This window comes from Polyodon spathula, chromosome 3 (genome assembly GCF_017654505.1).
Source record: "Polyodon spathula isolate WHYD16114869_AA chromosome 3, ASM1765450v1, whole genome shotgun sequence".
Taxonomy (NCBI): domain Eukaryota; kingdom Metazoa; phylum Chordata; class Actinopteri; order Acipenseriformes; family Polyodontidae; genus Polyodon; species Polyodon spathula.
This window is the reverse complement of record NC_054536.1, coordinates 40397710-40414996: the sequence shown is the minus strand read 5'-3', so window position 1 is coordinate 40414996 and position 17287 is coordinate 40397710. Positions and strand designations below refer to the sequence as shown.

The window sequence follows — 17287 nt, the reverse complement described above, 5'->3', positions numbered from 1 at the left end:
TCCAAGTTGGCAAATTTCATTATAGAATGCAAAATATCTTTTTTGCAAAACAGTGGCGGGATTGGCTGCATTTTTTAGTAAGTCCCACAAAACGTTCCAAGCTTTGAACAACAAAGTTGTTAAGGCAAGAGAAAGGCAGACAAAAAAATGAGGCACATCCTATCGATTTAATTTGCTCAACTTAAATAAATGACCAAACAATAATTATATAATGACTGTACAAGTCAAAAGAGAGTGAATGAGACCTGCGCTGGGGAAAATATAAGCATATGGGCACACACTGGTATGCACTGAAAGGTGTTTCCAATCAGCAGAAATGCAGAGGAAACCTACTACTCCCATAATCCATGCATGTCAACGATGCTGACTTTGGCTTAATGGGACTAAACAGTCAAGGGATTTTCCACGTTATTGAGCAGCGACACAGTTTATTTTTTGTCTACCGTCCCAGATGTTTTTTTTTTTAATTTTCCTACGGTTATGGTTGATTTTTAATTTTTTGTTGTCAAAACCTCCTTCAACTTCACTCACAATCGCGCCTACTCAGTAAAGCAGTGCTTTAGCAGAGGGTGGGAGGGTTTGAGTTGATCCTCCAATTAAAACCAGGTATCAGATTATCATCTGCAATTGCTAGTGTATCTATTATGTTTTAGCTATTACTTTTGAATATATTCTATTATATTCTTTACCATGTGGTGCTTGTACTACCAACTGAAATTCTTAATTGTCTAAACTAATATAGGTAAAGAACATTTCCATATAACAATACTGGTTTATACTTTATGCATTTTTAAATAAAACAATGTTTTTCCAGTAACAGTAACGCCTACTCAGACATTTCATCTACCTCACATCACTGTATTTTACACTATGCAAAAAAATAACATCTACTTTGACCTTGAGTTGCAATTGCAGTTCTAAATACAAATATAATTGACTTGACAAGAATAAGATATTACAAAGGAGAGTTTAGAAGTAATTTGTCACTCACACACACATATATAATAAGCACTAACTCTGAAATGAACGTTCTGCAAAATATAGTTCTCCATTATAATAATGTTGCCTATGAGCTTCCCTTTAAAATAAGTGTAAAAAACATATTTGCCCTGTTTATGGCCTTTTCACAACCATCTTTTTAGGCAGAACCTTGAAACCACTCTCTGTTGTTTCATACCATAAGTCAGACACAGGCAGATTGGTAACTGGCATTTTTGACTAAACCCACTCTGGCAATGGAAATCTGAAAATATTTTTGAAATTTTAAAGTTGTTATAAAACATATATAATGGATTAATCTATTGCCAATATACAATTTCAAAATGGGTCAATGTGATCATAAGTATATTATACTTGTGTGTGCTATAGAAAAAAAAATGTGACAAGTTAAAAAAAGAGGTCTGAATTGGATTTTTTCCTACTTGTGACCTATACCAGATTCAAGTGCAGGCCTCTGGGGGTAAAAGGCAGTAACCCACTGAGCCACCTAGCCCCATAAGCTGTGACTTGTATTCTGACACAGTAGTGCTTTCCTGACAACATTTGCTGGTTGTCGGCTTATTCCAATATTTTGAAAATAAGACAGCAAGAAGCCAGTCCACTGCAAGCTAAACCCTGACAAGTTTTCTGGCACCAATACAATGCAAAACAATTAAACTAAATGAAATGGAACAATACAGCTTGATTTGGATAGAATTGCTGACGCTTCCAAGATTTTAAAGCATTCTAGTAACTGGTGTTCCTTACACTCATAGTAATCTGTTTAAAATATCGTCAGTATTTTCAAATTTGGAACATTGTCATTCTGTAACATTTAAATAATACAGTAAAACAAAGATCTTACAATATACGGTATAAGTAATTTGGTCCAAATATAACCTGACGTGCCGACAAGTTACCATTTTTTAAAGCAACACGTCTGTGGTAATTTAATGCGGTGTTACCCTTCATCAGCTAGCTTAAGCCACAGCATGTGTGCATACACCAAAAGCAAGTTTATAACAAAAAAAAGAAAGAAGACTGAGGTGGGAAAAATGGAGATGGTTATACTTTTTTTTTTTCAATATAATCATGCACAACAGGACTACATTAAAAACCATGGTTTATTAACATGCTAAAATGATGAAACTTACAACTTCAAAGGATGGAACTTACAACTGTTCAAAACGTGGGTTGTTCAACTGTTCAAAAGATGGAAAGGTAAAACTTTAAAAAAATCTGCATGGTTCAAGTGTTAAAAAATGGAATGTGCAACTGTTAAAAAGATGGAAACTTATAACTGTTCAAAATGTGGAATGTAAAAAAAAAGTACCTTGTGGAATGTAGTTTGTGCATGATGCTTCTGTTGATGTGCAGCGCACTTACCACAGACTGCCTTATTACACACGGCACAGCTGTCTTGCGTCTTGTTCCTGTTGCACTTTACAACCTGGCACTGGCGTCACTGGCATTTTGCAGGGCAATCACCAGCTTCTGCTGTAGTGTCTGCTACATGCTTTGCAATTTGTACTTTTCTAACATGTGTCAGTTGAAGTTCCTCTGCAAGCTGCAATATGTAGTTTCACCTACTATCCTCTTGCCTGTGTTTTCCTTGTAAAGGATCCAGGAATTGATGGCTGCTAGATCCAAGATGTTGTAGAACAGTTGAACAGGCCACCTGCAAGATCCAGCTTTCACAGACTACTTCCAAGCCATCTGGTCTAACTCCAAACTTTGTGGAATTATAAAACTGTACAGTCTCTGGGATCTTCTTTGCATCATTCCCGATGGCAACGGAAGGATGAAGCGTGCTCAACAAGCGTGCTTGCACTTGTAGCCTGTTAGAATGCATCTAGAGTGCTTCAGCAGTCTACTAGAGTAGCACTCTGTGTTCAGGTCCAGTACTGATGGCAGAAGTTCTCTCCTGAAACTATTTACTGTGCTGACACTCCTTGTCTTCCTGTCCTGCAGATATTTAGCTAATTTGATGTGGAAAAGTTGTCAGTGGTAAAGTTGCATTAGGGAGAACCACACTTTTACCTAGCTGTTGGCCAGCTGGATGGTCTCCTTGCCCAGGTAAGGGAAAACCATTTGCAATATATTTTGACCTCACATCTGCTGCAAGCCAAAACTTGATTCCAAATTTCTCTGGTTTGTTAGCCATATGCAGCGTCCACTGAAACCTTGCTTTCGTGGGAAAAAGTTGCTCGTCAACTGTGATGTTCTCTCCCGGTTTGTAGCAGGGGATGCTGTTATCAATAAACCGATTACATATCCAAGGCAAATTTGTCGTTATGAAGATGCTGGCTTCTGGTTGTCTTCAAGTCAAATTGCAGAAACCGCATGAAAAACCGAAAAACTGTTTCGTCCCATGGTTTCTTTAAAAAACACTGGCCCCCACTTACTGGACCACAAGCTTTCCACCAACAGGTTTCTAGCTCCAAATGCACCAAGAGCATACCATAGTGCAATGAACGCATCCAATTCCTCCAAAGAGATTGACCATGGGTCATCCTGCTGCTGTCGGTGGGCTTCAGCTTCAGTATATCTGTGTATGTGGCGAAGCACAGGCTCATCTATCAAGAGTTGGAAGGCACCCAATACGCTCTCTTCACTGATGTTACGTTTTGCATATGGAGTTGGTCCTGAAACTTCCTGCTCTAGTTCTAGGTATAATGTATTATATCTCCATGAGTTTCTGCAACCCTGGGTCTACTGATTGTCAAGCCATTGGCAATCTCCCCAGGCACAAACTATTACCAGGACGGTTCCGGTTCCACAGAGGCACTGGGCTCCTTGCCCTCCCCCAAGGGAGTGTTCTAGGAGGCAGTTCCAGGGCCATTGCCCTAGGGAGCTGCCTCAACATGCTCTGCCCCAACCTCAGCAGCCCCAGCAGGGGCCCTAAAGGCTTGCAGTCCCAGACCCATCCGTTTTCCATACAACAACTGCAATACTGGCGCACTTGCACCTTGGACAGTGGATGCCTTGCCGTGCAAGTGGGCCATTCGTCTTGTAGACTCCACCTCCCAAGGATAGGGGTTCTACTCAAGATACTTTCTGGTACCCAAGAAGGATGGCGGCTATTGTCCCATCCTAGACCTGAGACTCCTCAATGAGTTTTTGAAGGAGAGGAGGTTCCAAATGCTGATCCACCATCACATTCTCCAATCTGTCCGGCTAGGTGACTGGTTTACCACCGTGGACTTACGGGACATGTACTTCCACGTTCCCATTTGTCCCGAGCACAGGAAGTACCTCCACTTCACCTTTCAGAGAAGCATTTACGAGTTTTCCGTGCTGCTGTTCGGCCTCTCCTTAGCTCTTCGTATGTTTTCAAAGTGTGTGGATGCTATCCTGGCCCCCTCGCAGTTGCAGGGGATCAGAGTATTGAACTACCTCGACAGCTGGTTGATTTGTTCCAAGTCGTGAGAGGGAGCAGTGGCCCACAGGGCGATTGTGACAGTGCATTTGGCGAGGCTGGGCCTCACCATCAACGATGCAAAGAGTCGGCTTACACCAGTGCATTGCACAATGTAACTGGGGCTCCGGCTGGACTCGAGTACGATGCGCGCATACCTGTCAGGCGACAGAGTTGAAGCTATCCAGGGTTGCCTCTCCCTGTTTCAACAGGGATCGGAGCTTAACTTGGTGTTGTGTCAGAAACTATTGGGTCTGATGGCTGCAGCTGTATCAGCCATCGCGCTGGGCTTACTCTGCATGAGTCCGCTGCAAGCATGGTTCAATGCTTTTCATTTACATCCGAAGCACAACAGACACTGTTGGCTGACAAGTTCTCGCTCGTGTTTGGCAGCCCTGCTCTGGTGGAGGATGACCTCTCACCTGCATGAAGATGTGCGGATGGGAGCAGTGTTGAATCATCAGGTGGTGACATCAGGACTCCAACTTAAGTTGGGGGGCAGTCTGGGAAAGCAGAACAGTCCACGGCACCTGGTCGAGCCGTTGGACGTCCCTACACATAAATATGCTGGAGTTTCAGGCTGTTTTCCTTGCCCTCCAGCACTTTCTCCCAGTGCTGCAAGGAACACATGTATTGGTCCAGACGAACAACACATCAGTGGTGGCGTATATGTCAACCACCAGTGTGGCCTTGGGTCCCGGGGGTTACATCGCCTTGCCTTCTGGCTCTTGATTTGGGCTCAAAGGAAACTGCTGTTCCTATGGGCGATGAATCTTCCTGGAGTGAACTGGGCAAGGAAACCCCCTTTCGAGGGAGGGTGCACATCCATCAGAGGAGTCTCCACTCTCAGGTGGTGTAGCTCATTTGGGAATGGTTCGTGAAGGCACAGGTCGATCTCTTTCCTTCACTACTTAGGCGGTCCACTCGGCATCGACGCCCAAGCCCACGAGTGGCGCAGGATGCTCCTTTACACTTTCTCGCCGATACTGTTGCTCCTGGCCTTCCTGGAGAAGGTCCAGTTTGAGAAGGCAACAGTTCTCCTAGTGGCCCCCTGGTGGCCCACGAGAATCTGGTTTTCGACCGTGTGCCGGCTCTTACAAGGTCAGCCCTGGGAGATCTCGCTTCGCCTGGATCTCCTCAGTCAGACGAAAAGCACTCTCTGGCATCCAGAACTAGGCAGGTTCCAATTATGGGTCTGGCCCCTGAACAGGACCACTGGTCAGTCCTAGGGATATCTGACGTGGTCGTGGGTACATTGCAGAATGCTACAACAGACTCCACTAGATCGTTATACACCTACTAATGGAGATATTTTCAGGACTCAGTCTCTTGCCCTATTCCAGTTCTCTTGCAGTTTCTGCAAGAACTGCTTGAAGCCGGTAGGTCAGCTTCTACACAGAAGATGTATTTGGCGGCCATTTCTGCGTGCCATGCACCTGATGATTCTGTATCTCCGGGTGCACATTTCTTGGTAACCAGTTTTCTCAAGGGTGCTCGGCGATTACACCCTCCAAGGAGGGTTGTTCTCCCCGAATTGAACATTGCTATTGTAATGGAGGCTCTCACGAAGACCCTGTTTGAGCCAATACATTCCAAAGAGTTGAAGTATCTGTCTACAAAGACAGCCTTCCTCTTGGCTATCACTTCCGCAAAGCGGTTCAGTGAGCTACAGGTGCTGTCGGTGCACAGCTCCTGTATGCATATTTGGGATGATGGCAGCAGGGTGTCACTATGTAAAAATCCTGCTTTCCTCCCTAAGGTAATCACAACCCTCCTCATGAACCAGTCTTTGGAACTGAAGTCTTTCCATACACCTCTGTTTTCTTCGGAGGAATATAGGAGATTGAACTTCCTCTGCCCCGTGCAGGCATTGAGGTGTTCCGTGGATAAGACAAGAGCTCTGCATCATTCTGACCACCAGAACCAGAGGGTTGGCTGTATCTTAGGACCTCTTCACAGGTGCCTCGTTGTCCGATATCTGTACTGTGGTTAGCTGGACTACTCCGCATACTTTCTCCAGGTGCTATTGTCTTAATGTGATAGATCCTTCCTTGCCTTCATTGGGCACAAGGGTCCTTGAGGTTGCACACTCGCACTGCTAACCTTGGGCTATGCGATTCTGATGCGTTCCTCATCTGCTGCCATTCCTTCTCCCTCACGACGGCTCTGGAATACTTTCACAGAAGTATTTTTGGTGGTCTTCTTCAAATTGAAAGGCAACATTAGGTTACTTGCCGTAACCCTGGTTCCCTGAAATAGAAGAACACCACCAACCAGCGAGGTTGTATCAGTTGCACTCATGCAGCACTCATGCAGCACTCGGCAGCTCTGATATAAAGTGCTCACTGAATACCTACCAATAGCCAGGCATATCCCATAAGTATGTTTTGATGGTTGTCTTTGAATTGAAAGGGAACCAACAGTTAAGGTAAGAAATCTAACGTTATTAAAGCGATGCATTTTCACAATATTTTGTAAATATGTATTACTTCTTATTAAAATTAATTAAACCAAAAAAACAACAATTTTGTAAGAAGGTTAAACCTTGATGATATTGTATTTTTAGAAAAACACTGGTTATCATTAAAATTGTACAAGTTTTAGTAGTCAAGTTTCACCCTGAGAATGACTGCTGCATGATGGGTTGCTGCAAGGTCTGTTGCTAGGTGATGGATGTTGTTAGTAAGTTTAATTTATGCAACACTTTTACTGCAGTGAAATTGGGAAGAAAAGGTTTGAGTTAGCAATAGCAGAGAGAGTTTAAAATGGATGCATTTGTGACAAGAGTAGGTGGAAAGGGTGTCGGAGATTCAAACACACCAGCTGCTTCAGAAAGTGGCAAGGGCTGTGTAATAAATAAGCAAAAAAATTACAACAGACTGGCACCTGTACATAAAAAATCTGTAAAATGATATTGAACCAAATAACATTAGTAATTAAGCTGCATTATATAGTCAAGTGCCATAAAAGTGGTAATTATTATAACAGCATCTATTGAAGAAAAACATTTTGCAAACAAGCAGATGATGGTCAAGACAAGGGAGTTGGATTCATATTTGAGATAAGCACTTGTAGCAAAGGAACAACAAAGGAAATGGCTACAGAAAAGTATAAAAAATATGGAATACCAACAAGCAAAATCACAGCAATAATCAAGAAGTATCACAGACATTTTTTATAACTGAAAAGCCTGAAAGAAGTTTACATCCAACGAAATTACTGGTACAGCAGATGAGAGAATCATCCGAGCAGCTAAAACAAATCCAAGATTAACAGCCAAGGATTTAAAGAAAGATTTAGAAGTATCAGGCATAGTGCAAAAAAGAACTGTACAAAGGCAATTGAACACAGAAGAGTTGTATGCACATGGACCTTGCTGCAAGCCACTTTTAAAGAAAAGTGATTTCATAAAACAAATCATCTAAAATTTGTCAAAAATCTGAACAGGAATTTGAAAATGTTTGGTCCGATGAGACTAAAATCAAACTTTTCCCCAAAAATGGACCACAGTATGATTGGAGAAAAAAAGGGAAAGCCTTCAATGAAGAAAACCTAGTATCTATGGTTATATAGAGATGGTTTGATCATGATATGGTGGTGTTTTAGCAGTTCAGGGACTGGAGACATTCCTGTGAAAAAAGGTTGAATGCAGCCATGTATCATAACATTTTACAAAGTACAATGATACCATCTCCCAGTAGCCTGATTGACAACTTCCAATATGACAACAACCAAAGCATATGGCTAAGTCATCAACTCTGGAGTTCCTGAAGAAAATTAAGATAAAAGTTCTGAACTGGCCTTTTTAATCACCAGATGTCAATCCAATAGAAATGCTTTTGGTAGGATTGGTGGTCCAGTGGTTAAGAACAAGGCTTGCTACCAGGAGGTTCATGTTTCAAATCCCTTCAGCCACTGGCTCACTCTACGTGACCCTGAGCAAGTCACTTAACCTCCTGGTGCTCCATCCTTCCGGTGAGGTGTAAAACCATGGTCCTATTGTAAGTGACTCTGCAGCAGCAGCTGTTGATGCATAGTTCGCCCTCCAGTCTCTGTAAGTCGCTTTGGATTAAAGCGTCTGCTAAATGACTAAATAATAATCTGAAAAAAAAAACTGTAGCCAAGCATTCTGTATCCAATTTGTCTGAAATGAAGGCAATATGTAAGACAGAATGGGCCCACATTTCCCCAACAAGATATAACATACTGGTTGCGAATTATCACAAACATCTGAAAGCCGTAATAAAAACAAAAGGAGGACACACAAAATACAGTAATCCCTCATTATACGAACGTAATTCGTTCCTTGAAAACTGATTGCTAGACGAAATCTCGTATAACAGAAATGAAATCCCCATTGGCTTCCATGTTATAGTCTTCGATTGGTTCTAGAGCCCCAAAAATTTCCTCTTCAACACCCAAAATTCCCCTTAATAAAGGACAGGACAGTGTGTAAATATGAAATCACTGAAATTCTGTATCAATTATTAAAGAAATTAGACTAAAGTTGTTAAGTAAATGGCAAATAAACAATCTCTTGCAGTATAATTGAGTCCCCCACAAATAAAGACCGGAGCTGACACAGTTTTCTTTCATACGCTTATCATAGTGTTATAAACGTACGTTATAGTAAATATTAATGAAGTTGTAAAAACGCTAACAATAAATAACGCACAGTTATGAAAAAGAAAATTAAGAGAATATTAAATATAAAACAGAAATAAAAAAGCACTTAATAAGTAAAGAAGCAACTGAACCACTACGCACGCAAGACAACATGAGAACGGTACAAAGATAAAGAAGACTCATAGCGCATGCTGGTATGGCGATGGTGGTGCTGAATGCTGTAACGTACGCCTTGCACAGACGCAACATGAACGGCCACTCTGCGAGCTCCCTTCTCATAAGAATGAAAATATGCTCAGTTAATGGAAAAACAGGTTTATATCGGTATCACGTATAGCGAGGGATTACTGTACTAAATCCTTTTTCTCATGAACAAATAGTTTAAATTAAATAAGCTTGTTTGTTTTTTGATAGTGATTATTTGTTAAATTACTAGAATTTGTGTATTTTGCTTTTTGACATTGAAAAGTGGTTAAAGCACATAAAAAGCATAGGGTGCTTTCACAGATAACATGTGGAGTGACGTCAGACCAGGAAACGCTAGACACAGTGTGGTGAGTGAAGGAGCTGATGCGCGAGTTACTATAAATAAAAAGGTTTAAACAAACTGAACACAGAACAAACAAAACGGCACGATGGCCAAAATAAGTAGACAAACAAAACAGTGAATACAAAGTCACTGCTCAAGAAATGACATGCCAGATGCAATGACAGGTTGTCTCCAGTTTCTCAAGGACTGTCCTGTAATGGTACCAGTCTCTGGGCTGGTATCTTTCCAGCTTTATAGCATATGAATCAACAATGCTTTTCCTTGTGCTAATAAATTAAGGTTAGCTTATTGAAAACCTTAAACGAATAGCACTTAATTTTTTTTACTGTCACTACTTTTTAAATGATGTTTACAACCATTCTAAGTGCTGCTTCTTGCAGTAACTCAAATATTTTTTTCATTTCGCAGAGTTTTTTCTTTTCGCTGTGCATGACTAACTTGTAATATAACCTCTACATATTTATCGCCAACTAGTGTGTGCAGGATTTGAGCCTGAAAGCTCCCAATCACATGGCTGATCCTGCTCTCCAACACTGATAATATTTAGAAATTGAAGAAAAGTTAAATTAGTCTGGTGTAGATAGACTAGGAGGGGACTGCTGTACACTGAGGGCTAAGTTGATAAAACCAACCTTTAACTCATTGGAAGGTTCAAACCCAGCCCTCCACTAACACCTAGTACTTTAATCCATATTGATACCCCCATATAATGGGAACTGAACGTAACAGTGGTGGAAAAGATAGAGCATAGCCATTACCTGAAGAACAGTAGTTGCATTAATACCAACAGCCATATTCAGAAACAACATTTGAGTTTTGAGTGTATTAATGGTTGTCAAGAACACTTAAGTGAGCATTAACACTCAAGTGTTGTTTCTACATATGCCTCTTAAGGTTGCGTACCTTTGTTCATGAGTCAACCTTGCTGGTATACATCTAACCATGTACTCTTTTAAATGTAAACCCTAACATGACACTTAATTTTCCTAAGAACACCAAGCTTACTTACTATAACTGGCTATTCACCTGAGGGTCTCAACAACAAGTGCTTAGTCCCTTAGTCAGGAACTATAGGTTATTGAACCAGGTTGTTAAAATGAAGTCTGTCCAGAAACATTCTGAGCTGAATAATCAAACCCAAGCTTATAAACCATAGCCAATATGGACCTACCTGTTACCTGATGCTTGAATCTCACTGAAACATTACGCGAACGCCGGCAAGCACCTACTACAGAAATAACAGTACTCTTAGGACTAAAACCCATTTAACATGTACCTCCATTTAGAATATTAGTCTAAAATAGAAACTTGTGCCAAGCAAGCGAAAAGGACACCTTGGTCACTTGGTCTGTTTACAATGCTCACAAAACAAGTACATGAGGAAGTCGGGACATAAATCAAAGCTGAAACAAATAGAGTTAGGAAATTTGCAGTACAGTATGTTTTTTTGCCCAAGCTCCTCACGTGCAAGTAAAACATAATAATATGTGAGCACAGGGAATTCCACTTCCACTTGCAAAGACGGCCGGAGTGGGGGACATCAGACCAGAAACAGGAACCAGGAACTAAACAGAGAGAGAGGTGGAGTTTGGTGGAGCTGAGCGAATGCACTCATCGCCAAAACAAAAAAGACAAACAAAACGGACTATACAGACAAAACATGGTGATTTGGTCCTTGTCAATTACTGGCTGCTGTAGGGCCATGAGAGGCAAGTTAACTTGTAAATTACCTTGTGTCTTCAGTTGAACACAATGTAAAACTAAGTACACGATACAGTTTAACAATCCGACCTACATCTCACTTCGTTTTGCATTTCAGTCTCAATCTCACACATTTACTACTCACTTCTGCATCTCACTCTGGTTAACTTTACAAAACAAGAAAACTATTACAAAAAAGAAATAACACGAGGGCTCCCAAGTGGTGCATCCAGTAAAAGCACTCACATAGAGTGCAAGATGTGCCCCGTAGTCTGGACATTGTCGGTTTGAGTCTAGGCTATTCCTTTGTCAACTGAGGATGGGAGCTCCTAGGGGGTGGCACACAATTGGCTGAGTGCCACCCAGTGTGAAAGAGGGTTAGGTCAGCCAGGGTGTTCTCAGCTCAACATGCACCAGCACACCCTCTAGTCTGGCCAGGCACCTGCAGGCTTGCCTGTAAGCTGCCCAGAGTTGCATTGTCCTCTGACACTGTAGCTTATTAAAATGGCTGCATAACCTCCAGTTGTAAGACAGAGAATTAGTAAACCTAAAGTATTACCATAAATCATGTTTTAAAATTAAAATACATGTCTGCTATAACATATTCATTTTAAAACAGCACATGTTACATCTATGAAGCTAATGGAAGTGCAAAATGGCTAAAATTTATAGAATTATTTTTGTAACTACAATTACTTTAAAATCAAGCTAATAAATTTTATTTAGTTATTTCTGCCTTGTTTTCATGTTTGGGATCCAAATATTAATACATTATACAATATATTTTGGAGCCTGTCCTGGTAATAATATGAAGCTTTCTTTGACTAGCCTAGGCTCAACTGGACAAAAGCCTTCATACATCACAGTGTTGCAGTTAGAAACAGTCGCCCACAGCCACACCCCCCCCACCCCCACCCCCACCCCCACCACCCACACACACACACACACACGCACGCACTCCTGAGCTGCTCTTGTTATTGACTGGCTCTTTAGAAATTAATAAAAAAGAAGCATCCTTTCCCATCATCTTCATCTATTCGCTATCAGTAATGACTATTAATGATCTCCACATTTGTATCCCTTTATTGCTGTCATGCCAGTATCAACAGATGTTTTTGCTGAACAAAAAGAAGATTATTTTGTGCCGTTTTTATGTTTCTCTTATCGTCCAGCTTACAATACATTAGAGACTGGGCAATATATGACTCAAGGCTGCTTTATGAACAATGAAGACACATGGCATGGAGTGGCTGCCAGCCTTTTTTTCAGAGCAGATTTATCAGTGGGTGGTCTTAATTGAATTGCTCTCATCAAATCAAGCTACTGTTTTTTTTTTTTTCATTGTAGCTGTTTGCATTTATTTTTCTCTGTCTAAGACCCGCACCAGTGCTTTTAAGAAGTTGTTCAAAGTCTGGATTGCGTTTATTTGCTTCATCTCCTTTTAATTAAAGTAGTGCTTATTAAAATCTGGAATTTGGTTTCTATGACAGGCAGAGATAAAACATGCTGGTCTATGATAAGTCAAACCCTTATTTTAAATTAAATTACTCTCTCAAACTGCTGCGTACTGAAGAGGATATTGTATTTATTATATTGAGTCTGAAAATCCACTATGAACACAATGGGCAAAATTCTTAGACGGTCATTATGCCAAAAGTAGTTTTATTTCAAATTGGTTCATTTATTCCTGACTCAGTATTCTCAGTAGGTAAACAATACCAATTAGGATCTAATTAAAATGCATTTAATTATATCCTAATTAGATCATTATCTATATATTTGTAGCCTATATTTTGTAACATTAAAAGAATAACATTTTATAGAGCCTATATTATTTTTATACATTTTCACATAATGATTAACAAATGTCTGTAATAAGTATTGCTAGAATCCGTAGGCCTATGTGTTTTTGTTATCGATAAGCACTGGTACATGTAAGCCCAGACTTTTCACTGCAGTTGTCAACATGGACAGTTTATCAGGAAAAGGATCATTAGTAGACACTCCATCCATTTAAGTATGCAAATAGCTTAGTAATATTAAACATGTACCAAGAAATCACCCACGCGAATGTCATAATCCTTAATGGCATCCTGTCTTTACTGAAAAAAAATATATATGTTACTTGCTCTATAAATATTCAATTGTTAGAAAAAATCCAATAAAAAAAAAATAACATGGAATTCTGAGAATTTTGGCCCCACCCCAAAAAAACAAAACAAAAACAAAAACAAGACAATAGAGAGATTGGGAAACATTTGAAATATGTCTTATATGCAGCCTGTACTTTTGTGTAAATGTCCCTCACAGAACTGATTACTATGTTCTACAAATGGAACCTTTGCACCTCCCTGTTGCAAGTCAACATCAGTTGTGACGAGAAGACTATGGTATTTGTACATTACGAGTCTTTCTTTGAAGCTACAAGATAAATATTTTTCAAAATACATCCATTATTTTTATAACTGTCTTTACCTGACATTTTTTTCTAGGGAACACTGAGATCCCAGGTGATATTATCTACTTTTTTATTTAGAGTGTCCAATTATTTTACTGTAGTTTTTCTCACTAATTTAGAATACCCAATTATGTTCCGTCACCAAAGCAACTCCACACAACCCTGGACATGTGAAGGTCAGTGGGTGTTCTCCTCTGATCCAATCACTTCTTTACACCAAGGAGTTCAACAAAAAAAACAGTCCTGCTCGAGATCACCCGGTCCCAGTCCCCAGAAATGATTCCCCAACCAACTGGAGTGCCAGGGCTAATGCCTATCAAATTGGCAACTGGGCACAGCCAGGATGAGTGCCTGTGTCCCTCTGACACACCAAGTGGTTGTGCCTTTACCAGATGAGCCAATCAGGGATCGCTCTCAGTAGGAATTCTAATATCTTACACAATTTAATTAGTATGGCATTTACTGAATCCACTGAAATACTCTTACTTTAAAAGTGAAATCCCCCAGTGTTCATAAGAACAGCACTGTGAAATTGTTTCCGTGACTAGGGCTAGCACAGACTATCCATGTTTTACCTCAGACGCTTAACAATTTATCCCTACATGTCATGAGAGACTTGACATTATAATACTGAAACAGTAACATCTTACTTACCCGACATGGTGTTCATAGGCTGTATGGTGAAGGACATATTTAATGAAGGCTCATCTGTTAGATGAGACAGGTATATCCGCCTCCGAATGAAGAAGCCAGCCCCACAGCAGAACAGCACCCCCATCATGAGCAGCAACCTAAGCAAAGCAAAGGAGAACCATGAATAATTATAAAACCATGTTGCTGCTGGTTTTACACATTTCAATTAGTCTGCACAACAAATTAAATGATTCCATAAAACTGTTAATTGTTATCTCATGTAGGGCTCAAAATCTAGATATTGAAAGTAAAACACAAACAATGTAAAAGTTCTCCAACTGCATCATTATTGTGATCCTTGTTTAAACAGAGTATGTTGCCTGTCTAGTACCAAAGGTACATGTAAATCATTATTAGAGACAGCATATACCTTTTAATAAGCAGGACATAGTTAAGGGATCCAATGGCATGCTCCAAATTAGTTTTTGATGATGCAGACCCAAGAACAAATTGTAACTTGCTCTAACGGTACAGTAATAAGGAAAGGGTCTCAATGGGTATAGTCCATGAGACTACATGTCAGTGGATTTCCAAAGCTGTTACTGTATTAGTGCTATTTGCAAGTTTTTCTTGACCTTTAAAGAAAAAATACAGACTGAAACAGCTCTAACAGTTGCCAGGGAAACAAGGCAGCATCATTAAATGTATAAATAGTGGAACTGGATACAGTTATCCATTCAATGCCCTTTCAGAAGGATCTATTCCAACAGGGTAATGTATCATGCCAAAGTAAACTGGCACACAGTAAAAGTGCCTTGCATTGCCCACACTTGTCACTGAGACAATATACTGGGCCAAGCCAATAGGATCTCTGCTGGGTGCATATTCCTAATGTTTGGTACAAGGCTCTGTTCTTAAAGTGACCTTATTTCGTATAAACCTTTTCAGCTTTTTTTCTTTGAAATGAAGTGGAACAAAGTAGTCCCTATGGTAAATAATGTCTAGCATTGCTGTCCTTCGAACCAAAAAACAAATATCTAATTTCTATGTATAAATATACAAAAGAATTGCATGAAACTGCTGAAATACTAATTGAGAACAATATTGGTTCAAGGATCACTGGTTCTAGTGCTATGGAGACAAACTCATTATATTTCACTGTTCCTGGAAATTGAAGTGAAACTTCGATTTCTGATTTCAGTTCTCTATTAAAAGCCACCCACAGTTGGTAGTTTTGTTGTTTACCATGCTTTCTCTGTGCTATATGACTGATCTAGAAGCTAGGCTATGTTGGGCCTGGTTAGTACTGTATGTTGATGGGAGAGCTCCAGTGCAAATCAAGTGATACAGAAAGTGTAATTGGTGGCACAGTAGACAACACACTACACTTTTAGACAAACAGGAGCAAACAGCAATATTGTATTAAATTAGAATAGCCAGGAATTGGTGCCAGTGGTCTCCTTTATTATTGCTGCAAGTGACAGCACCAGGCTTGAGCGACCACCTATAGAGTTGAAGTAAAATCTCTTAAAACTAATTCAATGAACAAGGTTTATTTTAGAAGAATGAAAACAAAAAACCTGTTGGTTCCATGATTTTGTTGATAAAGAAGCGGCTTAACATTGGCTTTCTGCAAGACTTACAAAACCAAATTACAAAAAGTTCCAAAAATGTCTACCGGTATACTGAATCCCCAAAACAAAAACAACAACAAAAACATAACCACATTCTACTTGCGAAAGCCTTGCATTGTCCCTCCGGAATTCAGATTCAGGTATTATTATTATTATTATTATATTATTATTATTATTATTATTATTATTATTATTATATTATGTAGTGTGAAATGTGGGAGAGAAGGGTAACATGTTATAGATTTACTACCAATATTCGGCTACTGTTCTGTATAAAAATGTGTATATATTGTATATGTACGTGTACAACAGGTTTATAATAAATATACATGCAGTCAATAAATGTTTAGCAAATAGTACATGGATAATGCACAGTGCTTTCTTATCATGACGTCAGACCCGGAAGAGGCCACAGTTTGCGTGAATGCGTTGTTGTACGTTTTTTTCACAATAAATGTTTAAACAAAACACACACTAAAGACAACTAGTTAGGTCAGGTATTAAGCCAACACGAGTAGCAATTGTTATTAATTATTTTTAGTTTCGCTGTACTCGCGTTCCGCCTCTGAACAACCAACTGTGTATCACCAGTGATCACCCTTGTTATACACCTGTGGCTTGAGCCTTAATTAATCATTTAATCACTTATTCAATTCACAGCTCCAGCCACATTCCCTCGTGTGTTTGCAGGGAGGACTCTAACTTCCTCCCTGTCGCCCATTACCCCACATTCACACACATCCCCGAGCTCACATACCAACATTTCTTTTTAATCTGCACGTGAAGTGATTGTGCAAAACTAAATACAAATATACATACACCCATGCTACATAACCCACACTCCATGCACCACTACTCACATACATATAAACTATATAAAAGGGCAGGGCACCCCACACATTTGGGTAACACTATGTCTGGGTTTTTGCTTTGTTTCCCTTGCTTTTTTCATCATGTGTTTTCAAGCTGCATTTGCAGTTCTTCAACAAAACATTGTGAAAACCCAGTTTAAGAAAGCTGCATGATATCAGTTGTCGCGGAAGGCCAAACTGGAACCGGCCAGACAGAAAAATTTAAGTATGCCCTCCCACATTTTAATATTAATTAGATTATTTGCATTTGCACAGGAGCAAAGGCGCCAGTGGAGCAAGTAATTGCTTAGAGTTAAAAAAAGGCTTTGAAAAGTGAGGCAGTGCAAAATTTGCTTTCAAGCAAAACAGTTCAACATTTTTATGTTCAGCACAAAATATTAACTCACTTTAAAAGCACTTCACACTCCTGCACTGAAT

At 39.9% G+C, this 17287-nt stretch overlaps 1 protein-coding gene across 2 annotated transcripts in view; it reads right to left on the bottom strand.

Annotated features, from left to right (window-relative positions):
• LOC121313085 (vesicular, overexpressed in cancer, prosurvival protein 1-like) overlaps positions 1-17287 on the bottom strand; it is an 80800-nt gene that overhangs the window by 2719 nt on the left and 60794 nt on the right. For both annotated transcript variants that reach the window (XM_041245233.1, XM_041245232.1), the window contains exon 4: positions 14386-14522. In XM_041245233.1, the coding sequence (XP_041101167.1) occupies positions 14386-14522 (137 nt within the window). The remainder of the gene's footprint in view (positions 1-14385; positions 14523-17287) is intronic.